Raw genomic sequence first — 19,758 nt, 5'->3', positions numbered from 1 at the left:
TGTGTGTGTTCATGCAGGCGTGCGTGCATGTGGGCCAGTGCATGTAGGTGTATCAGTGCTATGTGCGTGTGTTACCTGGTTGATGTTGGCCAGGGGCTCCTCATCTGCGACCAGCATTTGAGAGAACTGTAGACCCTGGTCTGGACTGACCCGCATCACATTCCTCAACAGAAACACCCAGTCTGGAGAGTAGCCCACCTAGGAGAGGAAAGAGGGAGAAAGAGAGAGAGAGAGAGAGAGAGAGAGAGTCCACATAACAACAAGACAAGACAAATGGGCAAGCTGACATTTTTAAAATAGGTACTTCAGATCAATCAAATGTTCTACTAAAACAGTGTTGTCTTATTCAATCATGATCATGACAGAATGCTATTAGATACTATGAGAGTTGTGTGTCCCAAATAGCACCCTATTCCCTTCATAGTGCATTACTAGCCCTATGGACCCTGGTCAAAAGTAGTGCACTATATAGGAAATAGGGTGCCATTTGCAACACATCCAAAGAGAGGTCCATCCATTCTCAGAGTGAAGTGTACCTTCTTGGCGTAGAGCACTATCTTCTGGAACTGTCCGGTCTCAGCAAAGCACTGGATCACCTTGCTGGGTACGTTGGCCCGGAGGTAGACACTGAGGGCTAGAGTAGGATCTACTGCCTTAACCAGGTCACCAAGCTCCTCAGAACACTCCAGCTACACACACACATACACATTAGGCAAATAAACTGTAGCTATACTGCAATTTCAGGCTAAATATACAAGCACAAAGGGAATCGATTGAAAGTCTCTATGGACCCTGGTAAGGGACTCCTGTTTACATACAGTCTTAGTCTTGACTTGTGTGTGAGCACTGTAACAAGGCTGCCCAGTGCACTGCTCCATCCCCGGTCAGTCCTACCTTGTCCTCTTTCAGCCACTTCTCCAGCAGCTGCTTGCGTCCCTGCTGTAGCACGGGCCTGCACAGCTCCAGAGACTCAAACTTGTTGAGCTGGCCCTGGTCCAGCAGGATGCCAAAGTACTGCAGCAGGGGAGAAGCCTGGCCCGGCTGGGCTGTCACACTCTGGAACTTACGGATGGTCTCCGCTGTCCGCAGGATACCCTGGAGGAGAGGAAGAGGATAAGATAGTTCAATGTTATTGTTGCTAAGTGTATAACAAAGCTAAGGAGCATCCATTAAAAGGCTGTATTTTCCCCTCCTAGGGTTACAAAATTCCAGTAACTTTCCCCAAATTCTCAGATTTACCAGAAATGCTGGTTGGGGGTTTCCGTATTTACTGCTTATTCCCTCCTGATTCTAGGAATCTTCACACCAGGATTTTGGGAAATTTTAGGAAAGTTACCGTAATTTTGCAACCATCCTTCAGCGCAAACCAACCCAACAGATCATCTCCCCTAGTCCTGGGGTCTGACCTACCTTGGGTGAGGATGCGGCCACCTTGGCAGCCTCGGAGTAGGAGCCCTGGGCGAACAGTGTGTTGAACTTCCTGGCAAACAGCTCCTCAGCCCCGGCCAGGTTAGAACGCACGGCCATCCTCAGGCCCAGGTCTGGGTTCTGTAGCACATTGGTGGCATAGTTCACTATGTTCTCCTCCTCCACACACACTGACAACACCTGAGGGGGGATGCAGAAAATGTATGAATCAAATCAATCAATCATGGATTAATAACAATTTTTTTTAAATGATTTTCAATAAACGTAAGAAAGAACATGACACAAAAACTCATTACAAAACAAAATATAAATATTTAGCTGGATAATGTGTATATTTGTACATGCTTTCCCTGGTATCCACCCATAACAAAATAACCAGAGATCCTGTTGTATACATCCATATTGTAATTCTAATGGGTCTGACATTCTTACCTGTCCCTTCTTGTTAACCCCGATGATGCCGGAGGTGAGTTCGTGGGGGGCGGTGACGAAGATGGTCTCTGCGCTGATGCGGTTCATGTAGATACACACTCCTGACTCCAGGTCATACAGGTGGATGTAGCCATACTTAGTGATCAAGTAGATCACACCGTGCCTGGTGCCAATCTGAGGACAGAGAAACAGGGGATACAGAGATTATACCCTCTGTATGGGCCAAAGACACCTAGGCCTTTTCATAGCAGTGTACAACACCAATGTCTTATCAAAATTATTGAATGGCAGTTAAATGTTTTAATAGTGGTCCTCTGTTGTCCTCTGTAGCTCAGCTGGTAGAGCACGGCGCTTGTAACGCCAGGGTAGTGGGTTCGATCCCCGGGACCACCCATAACCAAAAATGTATGCACGCATGACTGTAAGTCGCTTTGGATAAAAGCGTCTGCTAAATGGCATATTATTATATTATTATTTATTATTATTAATAGTTAAAGAATCCTGAACATAGAGATGTGTGTGCAGGTTACTGGTAAGTAAGTGTTGCCAAGAGAACAGAAAACAAACAGCTTCAGTTGTACTGGTTAAATATTAATAAAGAAAACCTCCCAGCAGATTCAGTCTGGCTCTACTGATATGCTGCATTCACTCATTCATTCATTCAGGCATTGAGAGAAGCACCCTGAGTGGGTCCTTCCCTGGTGGGTCTTTAGGGGTCCTTACCTGCATGGCGACAGGGAAGTCTGTCTGAGCCTCAGGAGGGAAGAACACGTCAACCGCCTTCTTAGTAAATGGCTGGTTCCCTGTAGCCGGCTGTCCCACCTCTATGATGTGCAGCTGGAACATAACATGACCACACATGTCAGCATAGTGACCACATACTAATCACACATACTGACCGTATGCATTTTGCATTATGACCATATAGTAATCATCATCATCATCATTCGACTTCAGAAGAGTCAACCACAAGCTTCCTCCAGTTTCTACAGTCACAAACAATGCTTACAGAGGGTGTCCTGGTTTGTTATGGAATTAATGTTCACCATGCCTGTATACCCCCCCCCAGTGTCCGGTTCTCACCTTGCCCCCAGCCTGGCTGCGCACAGCGAAGCAGAAGAGAGTGGAGGCTTTGGTGTTGCCCTCCACCTTAAACTCTCCGAAGGCTGCAGCGTGGCCCTCGATGGGCTGGGACACCTTCCTGTCCACAGAGTACAGCTGCATGGCCCCCACCACACGGTTTTGCTGCAGGACAGAGAAGAGGGGATGTCATCACTATCTGAACATGCTAGAAAAGGACCGAAGTACGATGCTTTTAGAATACAAAACGTATACCGTATGTCTGATGTGTGCACACGCTGTGAAGTATGGGTGTGTATGTGAGACAATAGAAGGCTGATCATAAGGAGAGTGTGTGTGTACCTGTGCTGAGATCCCTATAAGGAGGAGCCACTTCTGCTGTTCGTCTGCTCTGTAGTTTATGATCTGGCATCCGGCCAGACTAGCGTGACGATCAAACACTTTGATTGGCTGCGAGTCCCCCTCCATGCTCCAATGGTAGACAGCCACTTCAGTCACCAAGGCGACAGTGTTGACAGAGATCCACTTCCAGAACATGACTTCCTCGGTCATGGTGTGGGCCTTCATCTTACTCTTCATCTCAATGTTGAAGATCTGCAGGCACTTAGCAGCTGAGAGCAGAGGGAGGGGAGAGGGGGGAAACAGTGAGACACATCACATTGTTTTGCCCTGAACCTGAATGAAGCTAATACTAAACTGTAGCTAGTGAACTCTATCTTTGGGTTGCTAGATGCCTATCCAGGATCATGGACTTCTTTCTAGGTATTCATGAGATTTGTACTTTGCACAAATCTGTAGTTTGTGTAAACTATCCCTTTAAGTTCACAGCAAACTGGCCAAACTGGATTTCTATGATGGGTCAAAAGTGTTCTATTTCCCTGTCCAGTGAGAGAGTGAAGGCAGTGGGGATAAAGAGGATGGAGATAGCTAGATAACACGCTCAATGACCGATTTGCAACTCTTCCCCAGGTTGTTGCTTTAAAAGAGAATGTGTTCTCAATCTCCTAGGTCGTGAAATAAAAGGTAAATCAATAAATAAAGACATACAAATTTGCCACACAGGGCCAAGTATTCTTAACAGAGGCATAGCTATTTAGACTATTTAGAAGAAAAAGTGAGAAAAGGCTACTAGAATCAGTGTTGATGCCTACTACTGAACTGTTCTAGTCTCTGGCATGCGGAGAGGAATCAGTGTGGAAATCAAACTCCATACTTTACTAACCTCCCATATCACAACCAGTTTAAATGGAACTAAGCCTAAGGGACAGCATTTGAAGATGAAACTATTACTGTAGTTTCAGGTTTAGACAGTGAGCAAGGAACGGAACTGGTTTCACAGAGACTATAACATGTAGGTGAAGAGGTACGACATACCTGGTACACTGTAGAGTGAGATCTAGTGCTGGAGATGAAAACCTCTTACACACACACTAGGGCTGGAGACGAAAACCTCTTACACACACACACTAGGGCTGGAGACGAAAACCTCTTACACACACACTAGGGCTGGGCAATATGGGCAAAATATTATATCACCGTATTTTTCTCATTTTTGAGTAATGAAAGTTCTAAATATGCTTTATGGGTAGTGCATAGACCTCTTTTGTTGCCTCTAACTCTGGTACATGGCCCACGGTTCCCATTTGCATAGTTATTTGTTCAATTCCAGCATTCTCTTCCAGCATTATAATCAATTTCTTCATTTCCTGCACTAATTTGCTATCATTTACACACTGTGTCACGTTTCCATTGTCTTAGTGTGCCGCTATTCCCATCAACAACAAAACATCCTTGACAGAACAATCATTCTCCTCTGACTTCAATTGCAGTTCTTACTTCCGCCACTAGGGGTAGTCAGACGTTTGTTATTGACGTGCTTGCAAGTTAGCTAGCAGTTCTCTTCTCAGCTGTTAGCAGTTTCTCACCAGCGATAAAAACAGATGATTGCCATAATTTTTTCGAGTCATTACTGAATTATTTAATCTAACAATTCAAACATTAAAATACAGTTATAGAAGGTAAAGTAAAAATCCAAACCAGTCCGTGAATGAATGCCCTTATATCATTTATTTTATGGTTTACTGCCCAGCCCTAACACACACACATACATACACACACACACACACACACACCTCCCAGTGTGTATGATATCTGATGGTGCATACCAGACACAGTCTACCAGCATACAACAGGTCATGCTAACACGTGTATGGTTCTCATAAAAGTATGTGAGGGTGTGCGTGTGGGGGAGGGGGCTGTTTTGGGAGAACTCTGACTGAAACTGAAAAGTTCTAAATCTTGAGAGGTCACAGTCAGGGGGTGTGGGGGGTTACCATGTGGGACAGTTACAATGTGTGGATTCAAATGTACAGAATCGAATGCTCCTCTGTCTGTCCACAAAACAGTCTCATTGATCCGGTTACTTGTCAGAAGTGACCAGAATACATGAGTTCAGTGGGTTAAGAAGGTGGTGAAGCTTTTATGAGAAAGACATGATGACCAAAGACACCACGGACGGACGGACAGGCAGACAGACAGGAACTCACCGTCTGAGAGGTGACAAGACAGAATGCAAGGGAAAGAAAGCCAAGAGTCAGTCAGAGAAAAAGAGGAAGAGAGAGATGAAGAAGGAGAGATAGGCAGACTTCATGGAGAGAGAGAGAGAGAGAGAGAAAGAGAGAAAGAAAGAAAGAAAGAAAGAAAGAAAGAAAGAAAGAAAGACTCACCCTCTGATAGATGACAGAAAGCAAGGGGAAGAAAGCAAAGAGTCAGTCAAAGAAAAAACGAGGGGGAAGAGAGGTAGAGAGAGTTGTGCAAAGCCTGAAGAGAAAGCATCAGAAGTAAGGCAAACCGATACAGACATGAAGGCTAAAGCGCTTGCGTTGTGGCTCTAAGGGCTAGAAGCAGTGGCGGAAAATCCATTTACATGACCAATTTAGTACATTTAGGCAATATGTCTGAGTGCACTGACTCCTGGTATTTATAGCATGGGAGGGAATAGTGCATTATAACACAGATACACCCAACACTGCTTTTGACAACTATGTTAAAATATGTGTGAATACTATGCACGCTAAAGCAGACACATCTATTGTTTTTAGGGAACTTTTTCAGAACAAACATGATGAAATAGGCTGCTCATATACCTGTGTACTGTAGTAATGCTGCAATTACTCTAGTAACCGCATTGGATTAACAAGTAACTACTTAGTGAGTGCATTGTAACAGAGCGTTTTTGTTGTTGTTATTACACCGGTGGAATAAGGAGCCCAGGTCAGGGAGCGGGGTCATATGGTCATAGTGTGAGTCCCAAATGGCACCCTATTCCCTACATAGTGCCCTATGGGCCATGGTCATAAATTGTGTGCTACATAGGGAATTGAGTGCCATTTGGAAGGCAACCATAAGGTTGTGGGGTCGTGGTGGTAGCCTACCTTTGAGGGCGATGACCTTGCTGGCAGGGTTCATGATAGCACTGTCAGCGGAGATGGGACGTCTGCTGGGATTATTGGGGTCGGCCATGTCTATGATCACCACCTGGTTCTGCTCGCCCACCTTCTCCCGGATGCAGATGAACTTGTCAGACTCCATGGTCAGGTAGCTGAAACCAATGTTAGCCAGGTTCACCCCCAGGTTCTGCAGCTGAAACACACCGCAACACACACAGCCGTCTCAACGGATTGGGTATAATTTGAACTCTTTTGGGATAGTTGAAATGTGTGCCATTATTGCTCATATCTAACCACTCCTTTAGGGCTTCACCAGTGTTTAGGGGTAGGGGATACAGACTAGAGTTTGGTTTGGAATTGGGAGTGCAGTCAGTGGCGCAATGTAAAGAGATTAGGGTACAACTGCAGAGAACACCAGTGTTTTCCACTAGCACCGGTTGACGGCTACACAGCCAATTACAGAGTCGAGGCTTTTTCAGCTTAAATTAACTAGGCTACTTTTCATTTCGCTAGTCAGAAAAATAGTCTGCAAAGCCCTCTCCCGCTAGAATGAACGATATGCATCTTCTAGTAATCTATTGATAGGACAGGCGCCTGCCAGTCACAAAAATAGTGATAACAGGGAGACACTGCTGGTTTGAAAGACTGCTGTCTGTCCCGCCTCTGGATACCTGGGTGTGTGTGCTGTGCGCGCTGTGATTGCAGTCGAATTTCTAGACCGAGGGAGAAAGCATGAATTTGCACGTCCCATAGAGCCTAATATAATGCGGTAATGATGAGTCGAAATCCACTTAGCCTATTGTTTTCTGGCATATTTATTTATTTTCTTTCGCGTGCAGGGTCCGACATTAAATCCTTAAGTCTATTGACGCACCCGTGCATCAATCTAAGTAACATAATACAAACATCTCTATTAAAATCCGTTTCACGGCCTTCCGCATCTGCGGTGGAAGGTGGCCGAGCTACAGCGGTGTCTCAGACCATGAGACATGCAGAAAATCGGTCTTCTCACGAAAACGTCTGTAACATCCTAATGGTTTGGCCTTCACGATGGTGTTCTCCGTTTTGCTCTACGACCCCCACAAGCCCCACAGGACTCGCCTGAAGTCGGTAACGCTTTATTGCCAACTTCTGTCTGTAGCATCCGAATAGTTTGGGCTACAAATTAATGACCCCAATGTGGAAAGGGCAGCCTTCTCAGTCACGGGACATAAATATAAGCGGTTAAAAATGTGTCCCCAAAAAATATTTCCTGAGCTTTCTTATATATATCCTAGATTTAGGGCAGACACTTCAAAACCTTATTCCTTATGATTTATTTTCTGACTTTCTTTTTTTTACCATTTATGAATGTGTTATTAAATGCGTTTCTATGGGCTATAGTAGTAAAGCACAAATTCAATAATTTATCAAATACGTTTTGTATATTTTTTATACCTAAAGAGGTCCTAAAATTCCAAATGAAATAGCCTAGCTAAATGATCCGTTGTAGACTTTTAGAGGTTAATGATGGCCCGCAGTAAAAACATGTGTTGGGCCAGTGGATCTTGTCAGGGCAGTAACTTTTCAACGCATTTTTGCATTCCAGTTCAACATGTACCTGCCCTGTCGCAGTTTACCATTGAAAACCATTGATGACTACACCCGTAAATGTCATGTAATTTGTATTTGAGCAATTGATTGGCCGTTCATTCAAGCACCACCAAGCTCCCCGCAAATCACTTCACCAGCAATAGCCGTCATGCGTTGATGCCTTAACACAGCACATGCAAGCTGTCCTGAGCAAAAATAAGCGCCCAGCAATCTACTCGCTGAGCTGATTTATTTAAGGTAAAGTGATTTACAAAAGTAAACATACTAGCAATGTGCTGGCTCCTGTTGATAGTCTGCAAAAAGAAAGCTACAAAAAAAGACACCTATCATTCCTCTTGGCTAGCCTACTGTAGCCATGTCGATACCGCTTTTGGAACGTTTGTCTTAAAAAGGGGCTGCGTCCTATTTTCAAATCTCAAAATGACATACTTTAGAAACAAAAATGAATGCAATTAATACAATTCTAAAGAATCGAGTAATGACTTGCAATGCTAAATTATATTGCACAGCTTTTTAATACATGTAATAACCAAATGTTATTAATATGTTATATTAATAGCTGAATATAGAGAGAACGCATGCCACCCTTTAGGCACTGCATGACCACAATGCATTTAAGAACTACACCATGTCCGGGCCAGTAGAAATTCTGTTCAGGACAGTAGATTTTTGGTCAACTGGCCCAATCTGGCCAGTGGGGGGAAAAAATAATAGCTTTGGACCCTGGCGTGTTTCATATGCAGCCACAGAGGGGTTGCATAGGCTATTTACTGTGCCGTGATTGACGAACAGCAAGCTTGACTAGTTTATAAAAAGTGTCGAACTGACTGAATAAAGTCGATCTCATATATCCTTGCCATTCATAAATCATACAACGTAGTTATATATCAATTTTGATTTGATTTGAAAATTTTTGATTTGATGGCATCGATCCGGACAAGTACACTAAATATGTCATTTGTATTTTTCTTATGAAGTCCACCAGGACTTGCCAGACAGTGGCGTTAAAGTGAGTGACTAGTCAGTAGCCTACCAAATTCCATCAGAAAGAGAGCTGTTCATTTGGCCACCTCATTTTCATACTGGTAGGCTTTTTGGCGATTAGCCTATCTGCAGATCAATTATGAAAACATTCGATGAAAGATGGTGAACCCTCTTCCCTGCAGGAACAACAGGTAGGCTAGTGGAGAGATAGCCTCACTCTGGTACAAAATATGATAAAAGAAAACAGATTTGTTTTAAAAGCTAATGATACTTACAGTTTATGGTATTTTCAAAGATATTGATATAGGTCTACTGATTTAATCAAAGTGTTGACAATTAAGTAGTCGACTGCTGCCTTCTGTGTAGCAAAGCCCATGTTTAACACCTGCTTCGTTCTTCAATCATACCTGTATTGTGGATAGCTGAGAAGGAAGCTTGAAGCCTGTGGAAGCCATCAGACTTACAGGATTCTTTAAAGGCCCAGTGCAGTCAAAATTAACTTTTGTACAATAGCTGATGAAAAGTGTGAACATTTGATCAGTGTTATTTCCTGATAGTTGCTGGATGAAAATACAATCTAGCATTAGAATGTACCAGAGGCCACCAAAGTAGAGCTTTTTAGGCAAACAGAAATTCTTAACACCCCCCCAACCCGGGGGAGCCTGCCTGGCTACTTTTCTATTTGGCTGGCTACTCCATGTGCTTGTGAAAACAGTGAGATTCGTACCTCCATGAAAAAAGGATAGGAAAAAACAAAGGCACCAGTTGCTGACATTTGCTTTAAGGTGGGGAAAACAGTTAGTACCAAAATTGCTACCTCTATTAAAATAACTCCCTTCTGGTCCAATTTTCTTCTTAAATGTTGTTTCCAAGAAGGTTAGGTGGTGGTGGCATTCAGCACAGTCAGGCCATGGAAACAGTGTGGGCATAGCATACGGCAGGCAGACATAGACAACAACAGGATATTAGGCTGACTCTGGAAAGCTTTATTTGCAATGACAGCTGCTATTCGTTTAGCTTTTACTGAGGCATTATACCATAACATGCAGCAGTAGTTTCTGCTGCTTATTTAATTCAAATAACCCAACACTACGAAATACAACACTGTACATAGTGGTGCTTGTTTTAGAGAATCTCAGACGCGGAACAGTAATAACTATGTAATTATGTAATTACCATGTTATGTTATTTCTAAGTAAAACCATGTAAAGAACAGCCTGTAAAATACATGTACAGTTTAACCATAAGCACTGACTGATTCAGCACAGACCTCTGCTAGTGGGTTCACAGGGGGCATCCCGGAGTAGGCTGAGAATGTGCCCTGATCTCTAGGGTGCCTCCCAAATGGCACCCTATTCATTAGTGTGTTAAGGCCCCAAGGGCCCTGCTCAAAAGTAGTGCACTATATAGGGAATAGGCTGCCAATTGGGACACAGATCTGATCTAGAGTGAGATGTGATCTCCTTTCCCAGCAGGTCATAATTTGTAGAGAGACAGTTCTCCAGATAGGAAACCCTGATTCTCTGTAGTAAATTAGCTCCATCATTTAGCATATCATTGTCCTAATGAGAAGAAGCCTCTTGATCTGAAGATATAGCCAATATCAGTGAATACTGAACATGGTTGGTTACAACCACAACATACCACCTGAAGGTTTTCATCCATTTTCAGTACTAGCATTCACTGATACTGGCTAAATTCCAGGTAGAAGTTGTTCTTGACCTTAGGCACAGATCTAGGATCACCTTGCCCTCCCCATATCCTAACATTAACCATGATGGGGGAAAAACACTAAACTGACTCGTGTCTCTAGGTCTCCACTGGGCCTCAGCTAGCTCTGTGAGGGGGTCAGGGGTTAGGATGGAGCACCAAATCAGACGATAACATCAGAGAGGAGAGACCAAAAGAGGAGATATCTCCACTGGCTGCCAGATCTCTCAGGAGGAGGGGGGGTAGAGATGTAAAGGAAGAGGTAATGATACAGGGAAGAGGGACCAGGGGAGTAGCTGCCAGCTGGGCTGAGGAGGGGAGGCAGTAAAGGTGCAGGATGGGAGTGAGAGTAGGGCAACGTTCCAAATGGAACCCTAGTACACTAGAGGGAATAGGGTGCCATTTGGGACACACCCCAGAATGAGGAAGAGGGATAAAATTGAGTAAGATGGGAGCGAAGGTGAGTAAGCTAGGGGAATTGGGGAGGGGGGGGGGGGGGGGGGGGGGGGGGGGGGGGGGGGTGCATACCATGTCTGGAGAGAGAATTCCTGGAATACAGTGCTTGTTTAAGGGTTAGGGTGGGGTGGCTGAGTCACCGGAAGCACCCCCCTCCTCCTTTATAGAACATTCCAGACTAAATCACTCGCAACCACAACCCAGGGTGTTTCTCAATATGCGTACTACCGTGCTCCACACTCTTATGCTCAGAGTGCATTCTCCGAGGGCGTTCTCATTAGTACCTTCTTGTGAGGACGAGAGTGTGGAGAACGCATAAAACATTACATTTGAGAAGCACTCACACTCCCGCTACTGTGTTACCTCACGCTGCACCTCCCATTCACTGAACCTTCTTCCAGCCAGGATAATGGCAATAGAGACTAAACAAGACATACACAAAGCAAACGTTTTACTTAATAATTATCAGCTAGCTATATGTGAATAGTAATCATCTAGCTAGCCAGCTAGTTTAAAGGGCAAAAACGACCTAAAACTAATGTTATGCAAGGTAGATGACAAGCTGTCAATTCTTCATGGGTAGCTAGATAGCCAGTTAGCCCTATTGACTTACTATGGTCATGCGATCTACGCACACTACAGTGGGTATTGTAGGCAGGTAAAAATGCCAAAATTAGCGCAGTCTGTATTTATGAATTGATTACATTATTGTAGTCAGGCAACATATGAGATGTGAATGGGCAACATTTTATTCGGAAATCTGAGTTTATTTTCTCTCGCTTCAGCTGCAAAACAGCCACCATTGATTTCAATAACATTTTCCATCGTTTTTACGTGGTTACGTCTAGGCGTCACATTACGTCAACAATCCAGTAACTATTTTCAGTTGAAGCTTGCATCGATGCATGCTTCAAAAGGTGTACAAAAATGAAGTACGCGCCCAATAAGTGCCCTCCCTGCTCCGTTTCGCATACTTTGATTTGGACTCATACTCCAACCATTGTATGCTCCAATTTGCGTGCTCGGAGCACGGTAGTATTCATATTGAGAAACACCCCCGGTGTCGTCAGAACCCAGTCTGTGTGTGGTGCACATATTGACACACGCAGTTTCCACAGCCCCAGTGCCTGCACCTGCACCTGCACCTGCACCTGCACACGTTTTGTTCTTCTATCCTAAAATGTATTTCCATTCAAAATCCTATTTTCCCCCTAACCGTAACCCAAACCCCTTACCCTAACCGTAACCCTAAACCCTAAGCTTAAAATAGCCTTTGTCCTCATGGGGACATGGGAAATGTCCTAAATAGGCAGAATTTTCCTTGTTTTACTATCCTTGTGGGGACTTTAGGTCCCTCCATGGATTGAAGAACCAACCAACACACACAGTCTCACACACACCACTCCTCCATTGACATTTGTGTTACAATTTCACATTTGATGCTGACCATGGTTATGAGTGTAATCCATCGTTGTGTTTGTTTAGCCCAAATCTAATTTTATTTGTCACGTGCCGAATACAACAAGTGTTACCTTGAAATGCTTATTTACGAGCCCTTTCCCAACAATGCAGTTAAAAAGAAAATTAACAAATAGATAAAAAGAAAATATCCTCTCTGAGGCAGCAGGCCTACCTACATGTGCATGTACTCTAGTCCTGTGTGTATTGTGTTAACTAGGAACACAGCTACGAGGTGTTTGCTGCATTCCTCTGGTTTTAATTGTGTTTATGTAACCCCCCCCCAGTAGCTCCTTAGGGACTCCAACCCTGTTGCTGTAAAATGGTAAGCAGCTGTACCACTTGAGTTAAAGATTGACTACTGTATGACAGTAAAACTATAGCTGTCAGTTTAATGGCATGTTAGCCATCTTCAGTATCACCACTGTTGCTATAATAGTCATATATAGGCCAACAATAACAGACTATAGTTTTAGGACAGCTCATTCCAGTTAGGAGCATTTTTTCAGCTGAGAGACTGTGGTGTGTGCATTCTTTTTAGAGGTTCATTACTTAGGCTTACCAAGGTGTTGTGCAGGGGGATAGTATGCAGCAATATGACTAACTGATGGTACTCCAGCCATTAGTCGCAGTGCAGACAGAGAAGTTCCAGGCGACAGTTGTGCTGCCAGAGGTGCTCTGCTGGGCCTGATGACCATGATCATCTCACCTCCCCTTCCTGCCCTAATGTGGTTTGCTGGGTTAAATGGGCCTGCTTACCGCATCTGTCTATTAGAGAACAGCAACCGCCAAGAGCAGGAAGCTGCTCATCTGTTAGTAGTTTCAAGTTTTATTTGTCACATGCACAAGTACAGTGAAATGTTTAACTTGCAAGCCCTTCCCAACAATGCAGTATTCAATATAGTATAACAAACAAAAAAAACACACAAAATAGCCACATTAGCGGGTGGTCATAGAGCATTTGGGAGCATTATTTGTCTCCAATCCAGAGCCCACATGTAAAATAACAAATGTGTGTGTGTGGCAGTCTGGAACAGAGAATCTCAACGCTACAGTGGTGAAAGTGTGGGGTGTAGTGTTGGCTGGTAAGAAATGGAGTGGCTGGTGGATGGCCAAATTTTACCAGCCACTCCACTGCACCAAAAAGTTAATTTCCCACTCTGTATGTACATATCTAGGCAGAGATTAGGAGAAAGTGACTGGTATCAGGATTAATAATCATTATAATAATAAACAATATAGCAGCAGCATAAGTGGTAGGTGGGTGTCTGCGTGGTAGTGAGTGTGTGTGTGTATATGTGAGTTTATGTGTGTGAGTGTGTGGGTAGAGACCAGTAAGCGTGCATAGTCAGTGCATATAGTCTTTGGTGGGGGTGGGCAGCTATTGTCTATCTGTTTAAAAAGTGTCATTGCTTGGGGTAGAAGCTGTCTCAGAGCCTGTTGGTCCAAGACCTGTTACTCTGGTACCGCCTGCCGGACGGAAGCAGAGAGAACAATCTATGGCAGGGGTGGCTGGAGTCTTTGGCTATTTTTCGGGCCTTCCACAGACACCGCTTGGTTTGTATATACTGAATGGCTGGGACCTCGCCCCCAGTGATATGCTGGGCTATCCGTACCAGCCTCTGTGTAGAGTAATATCACAAAGCAGGGTGGACAGGCAACATGGACGGACTGGGACCAGAAATCGGCCCAGGCATTTCTAACACACCAGACAATTTTTTCTCAAGGCCCCCATTATTAGCCAAATAATGATCAATATTTCTGCAGAATTTTTAAAATAATTAAACAAGCACACTGGGATAAAGATGGACCAGCCCATCTGGCATTTGCTCGAAGTGCCCTATATCCAATCCTTTTATAATTGGCTAAACCCCTTGTATCTCCGTCTTACTAGAGCAGGCTGCGGCTAAATCACAGGGTATTAAACTTGGGTCTTCTGTGAGACTTATGACTGCATTAGCCCACTGAGCTAAAGCAGAGAGTGGGTGCTTTGAGCAATGCCCGCCCTACATAATGCAGAACATAATTTGTCCCAGACAGAGCCCCAGAATAATCATGAATCTGCTAATAGACTAATGCACACACTGTACTGCACTGTAAACTAACTACCAAAGGGCATAGGTCAATAATCAATTTACTTAGACACACACTCTTTCTCCCTCACACTAGAGGTATTCACGGGTCCACCAAAACACCCGAGAGGGTCCGTGTCCAAAATGCAAACTTTTCCCTCGGTCCAGGTCGGGTCCTGTTTGATTGTCATCGGGTCTCGGGTCTATGTAACTACAGCTGATGAACCCGAATGGATCCGACCACAGCTCTGCCTAGCCTATAGCATATTTATTTTACGCTAACAAGGCAAATGTATTGACTTATAGAAGGCCGAGCCAACATATAAAGACCTACAGTGCCTTCAGGAAGTATTCACACCCCTTGACTTTTTCCACATTTTGCTGTGTTACAAATTGGGATTAAAATGGATTTGTCTTCTTTTTTTACGATCTACACAAAATACTCTGTAATGTCAAAGTGGAAGAAAAATTATATATATTTTTAAAATATTAGAATAACCTTTGGCAGCGATTACAGCTGTGAGTCTTCTTGGGTAAGTCTAAGAGCTTTGCACACCTGGATTGTACAATATTTGCCCATTCTTTTTTAAACTCTTCAAGCTCTGTGGAGTTGGTTGTTGATCATTGCTAGACAGCCATTTTCAAGTCTTGCCATAGATGTTCAAATATATTTACGTCAAAACTAACTAGGCCACTCAGGAACATTCAATGTCGTCTTTGTAAGCAACTCGTGTATATTTGGCCTTGAGTTTTAGGTTATTGTCTTGCTGAAAGGTGAATTTGTCTCCCAGTGTCTGTTGGAAAGCAGACAACCAGGTTTTCCTCTAGGATTTTGACTGTGCTTAGCTCTATTCAGTTAATTTTTATCCTACAAAAACTACCTAGTCCTTGCCGATGACGAGCATATCCATAACATGATGCAGCCACCACCATGCTTGAAAATATGAAGAGTGGTACTCAGTGATGTGTTGTGTTGAATTTGCCCCAAACATAACACTTTGAATTCAGGACAAAAAGTTAATTTCTTTGCCACATTTTTTGCAGTATTACTTTAGTGCCTTATTCCAAACAGGATGCATGTTTTGGAATATTTTCATTCTGTACATTTACATTTCAGTCATTTAGCAGACACTCTTATCCAGAGCGACTTACAGTTAGTGAGTGCATACATTATTTTAATTTTTTCATACTGGCCCCCCGAGGGAATCGAACCCACAACCCTGGCGTTGCAAACGCCATACTCTACCAACTGAGCTACATCCCTGCCGGCCATTCCCTCCCCTAGACTTCCTTATTTTCACTCTGTCATTTAAGTTATTATTGTGAAGTAACTACAATGTATTATTATTTTTCTTTTTCTGGGGGTAGATCAGCTTTAATATTGCAGGTAGATTGTAACTTCCATCAATGTAATTGTCTGCATCACTTCCAATCCCCCATATCTCGCATATACACTACAATGTTGATCCTCCTCAGTTTTCTCCTATCACAGCCATTAAACTCTGTAACTGTTTTAAGGTCACCATTGGCCTCATGATGAAATCCCTGAGCGGTTTCCTTCCTCTCCGGCAACCGAGTTAGGAAGGACGCCTGTATCTTTGTAGTGACTGGGTGTATTGATACACCACCCAAAGCTAAATTAATAAGTTCACCATGCTCAAAGGAATATTCAGTGGCTGCTTTTTTTTAACCCATCTACCAATAGATGCCCTTCTTTGCCAGGCATTGGAAAATCTCCCTGGTCTTTGTGCTTGAATCTGTGCTTGAAATCCACTACTTGACTGAAGGACCTTACAGATAATTGTATGTGTGGGGTACAGAGATGGGGTAATCATTCAAAAATCATGTTAACCCCTATTATTGCACACAGAGTGAGTTCATGCAACGTATTATGTGACTTGTTATGCACATTTTTACTCCTGAACGTATTTAGGCTTGCCATAAGAAAGGGGTTGAATACTTGACTCAAGACATTTCAGCTTAGAATGTATTAATTTTTTTGTAAACATTTCTAAAAACAAAATTCCACTTTGACATTGTGGGGTATTGTGTATAGATCAGTGGCACAAAATCAAAATGTTATCAATAAAAAATTCCGTCTGTAACACAGCAAAATGTGGAAAAAGTCAAGGGGTGTGAATACTTCCTGAAGAGCAACTTGGCTGATAAACAAATTTTTTGTCACTTGGGTCCAATTGGGTCCGATCTAAATCTGGACCAGTTAGGGTACGGGTCGGGTCTAGGTCTGATTGTTGTCGGGTCCATTTGGGTTCGGGTCTGATGTTTCTCGGGTCTGTTCGGGTACGAGTCCCCCTTTTAAGTGATCTGGTCCGGATCAGATTGTCCTCGGGTCCATCCAGGTCTGATTGTCCTCGGGTCCAACTTTTTGGACCCGAGAAGACCTCTACCTCACACACACGGCCTAGATTAGGGTCAGTCAGTCAAGCCTGGGAAAAAGGAGAATTACGCCAAACACAGCTTTGTGTTAATTACAAGCCCACACAATGCGACACTGGCAATGCTTAATTAACAGTGTGTGTGTGTGTGTGTGTGTGTGTGTGTGTGTGTGTGTATGTATAGGCCAATGTTTATTGAGGGTGCTCTGTTTATGGCTAGCCTTATACAATTGTGAAAAGTCCAGCAGCGTAATAGTTCTACACAGTCCTTTGTAGCTCAGTTGGTAGAGCATGGCGCTTGTAACGCCAGGGTAGTGGGTTCGATTCCCAGAACCACCCATACGTAAAATGTATGAACGCATGACTAAGTCATTTTGGATAAAAGCGTCTGCTAAATTGGCATACACACTACATGACCAAAAGTATGTGGACACCTGCTTGTCGAACGTCTCATTCCAAAATCATGAGCATTAATATGGAGTTGGTTCCCCCTTTGCTACTATAACAGCCTCCACTCTTCTGGGAAGGCTTTCCACTAGATGTTGGAACATTGCTGCGGGGACTTGCATCCATTAAACCACAAGAGCATTAGTGAGGTCGGACACTGATGTTGGGCGATTAGGCCTGGCTCGCAGTCAGCGTTCCAATTCATCCCAAAGGTGTTCGATGGGGTTGAGGTCAGGGCTCTGTGCAGGCCAGTCAAGTTCTTCCACACCTATCTCGACAAACCATTTCTGTATGGACCTCGCTTCGTGCACGGGGGCATTGTCATGCTGAAACAGGAAAGGGCCTTCCCCAAACTGTTGCCACAAAGTCGTCTAGAATGCCATTTTATGCTGTAGCATTAAGATTTCCCTTCACTGGAACTAAGGGACCTAGCCCGAACCATGAAAAACAGCCCCAGACCATTATTCCTCCTCCACCAAACTTCACAGTTGGCACTACGAATTCGGGTAGGTAGCATTCTCCTGGAATCCACCAAACCCAGATTTGTCCGTCGGACTGCCAGATGGTGAAGCGTGATTCATCACTCCAGAGAACGCGTTTCTACTACTCCAGAGTCTAATGGCGGTGAGCTTTACACCACTCCTACCGACGCTTGGTATTGCGCATGGTGATCTTAGGCTTGTGTGCGGCTGCTCGGCCATCGAAACCTATTTTCATGAAGCTCCCGACGGTTCTAACAGCACTTACAGTTGACCGGGGCAGCTCTAGCAGGGCAGAAATTTTACGAACTGACTTGTTGGAACGGTGCCATCTTGTGACAGTGCCACGTTGAAAGTCACTGAGCTCTTCAGTAAGGCCATTCTACTGCCAATGTTTGTCTATGGAGATTGCATGGCTGTGTGCTCGATTTTATACACCTGTCAGCAATGGGTGTGGCAGAAATAACCGAATCCACTAATTTGAAGGGGTCTCCACATACTTTTGCATATATAGTGTATTATAGTAGTAGTTCTACATAGAGTTAAAACAACAAAGCCAGTCTCATCTGTGTCTACAGGGCAGTGTATGTAAACTCAGACCTAAACCCACCCAGACTATACTGTTTAATGCGCAGAGGCCATAAATACCAAGACAGGCGAAAAAAGCTAAGCAACTTGAGGCCCAAAGTCCTCCGTTTATTCTGGCCATTTTTCTCTCGGCTGGAGCTACCTAGAATCACAGAGGCCTACCAAGCACAGCATACATGGGATAGGATTAAATGGATACACTATCAATTAATAGATATGGCTGATCAAATCTGAATTAAATACCTAAAATAATGGTGTGTTGCCTTTCAATTGATGCATTTGTATGAATGAGGGGGGAACGACCAGAGTAGGGCTCGAACCAGCTCATCACAAGAAACTTGCACTTTGGTCCCAAGAAACCTGGCCGGGGCAGCTAGGGGGGAATGATTAAACCGAAGGCAAGATCGGAACCTTAACCAAAATTGACATTACCGCATTGAGGTGATCCATTACGCATATGGAGAGGTTTACCGGTCGGGTTAGTAGATGAGGGGGTTCTCCAACAAAAATATATAACCATATAATCTAGCCACATACTAAACACATGCAACATAGCCTAAATAACCAATCGATTCAGATTCAGAACAATGACCAAAACCGTTATCACGAGATCTTGATTCTAGTTGAGTGGACAGCGCTATGATTTACGATCCGATTAACTTTCCTCTAACTCATTCTATGAAGTAACATTGTATACATTTTACACGCATTCGTTACATCTGATGTGTCATGTAGGGTTCAGTAATAATGTTGCCACTTCAGTGCCAAGATCACTGCATCAAAGTGTCAAAACACTGCGGTTTCGGGCTTTAACCGGTAGGCTCTGAGTTGTGACAGCGACGTTTTTCCACTTGAACAGACTGCGGCGTAAATCACTGGCTGTGTTTTCGGCTCTGCAATAAGCAGACTATAGCCTCCCAGTACGATCTGACTGTTCAATTTTTACAAGTCATCATCTGCCCTGCACAAGCTAGCTAGCTAGGCCTGTGGCTATATTGAGCATTCTCCCTGCAGGCTACAGCCCCATGTAAGATTCCATTTAAATGCGTAGTTGTGTTTCTATGTGCGGGCCTGGAAAGCTGAAGAACTGCGCGAAAATGCATCTTTGTAATGTTTTTTTTCCCGGCTGTTAGCGTCTTCTTACCTGCAGATGTTCCTGAAATCGTATCGGCAGTATCTGAGCCAT

General features: G+C 43.8%; 1 protein-coding gene across 1 annotated transcript in view; it reads right to left on the bottom strand.

The window, feature by feature from the left end:
• LOC311141071 (clathrin heavy chain 1-like) overlaps positions 1-19,758 on the bottom strand; it is a gene marked incomplete at both ends in the record, with an annotated part of 29,639 nt that extends 9,881 nt beyond the window's left edge. The window contains 10 exons of the mRNA XM_084176348.1: positions 76-198; positions 537-689; positions 895-1,095; positions 1,411-1,608; positions 1,861-2,034; positions 2,584-2,697; positions 2,944-3,105; positions 3,283-3,551; positions 6,375-6,582; positions 19,717-19,758. Of these exons, the coding sequence (XP_084032474.1) occupies positions 76-198; positions 537-689; positions 895-1,095; positions 1,411-1,608; positions 1,861-2,034; positions 2,584-2,697; positions 2,944-3,105; positions 3,283-3,551; positions 6,375-6,582; positions 19,717-19,758 (1,644 nt within the window). The remainder of the gene's footprint in view (positions 1-75; positions 199-536; positions 690-894; positions 1,096-1,410; positions 1,609-1,860; positions 2,035-2,583; positions 2,698-2,943; positions 3,106-3,282; positions 3,552-6,374; positions 6,583-19,716) is intronic.

The sequence above is a fragment of the Coregonus lavaretus genome (assembly GCF_964263955.1).
Source record: "Coregonus lavaretus genome assembly, chromosome: 14".
Lineage (NCBI taxonomy): Eukaryota > Metazoa > Chordata > Actinopteri > Salmoniformes > Salmonidae > Coregonus > Coregonus lavaretus.
This window is presented reverse-complemented; position numbering and strand designations above follow the sequence as displayed.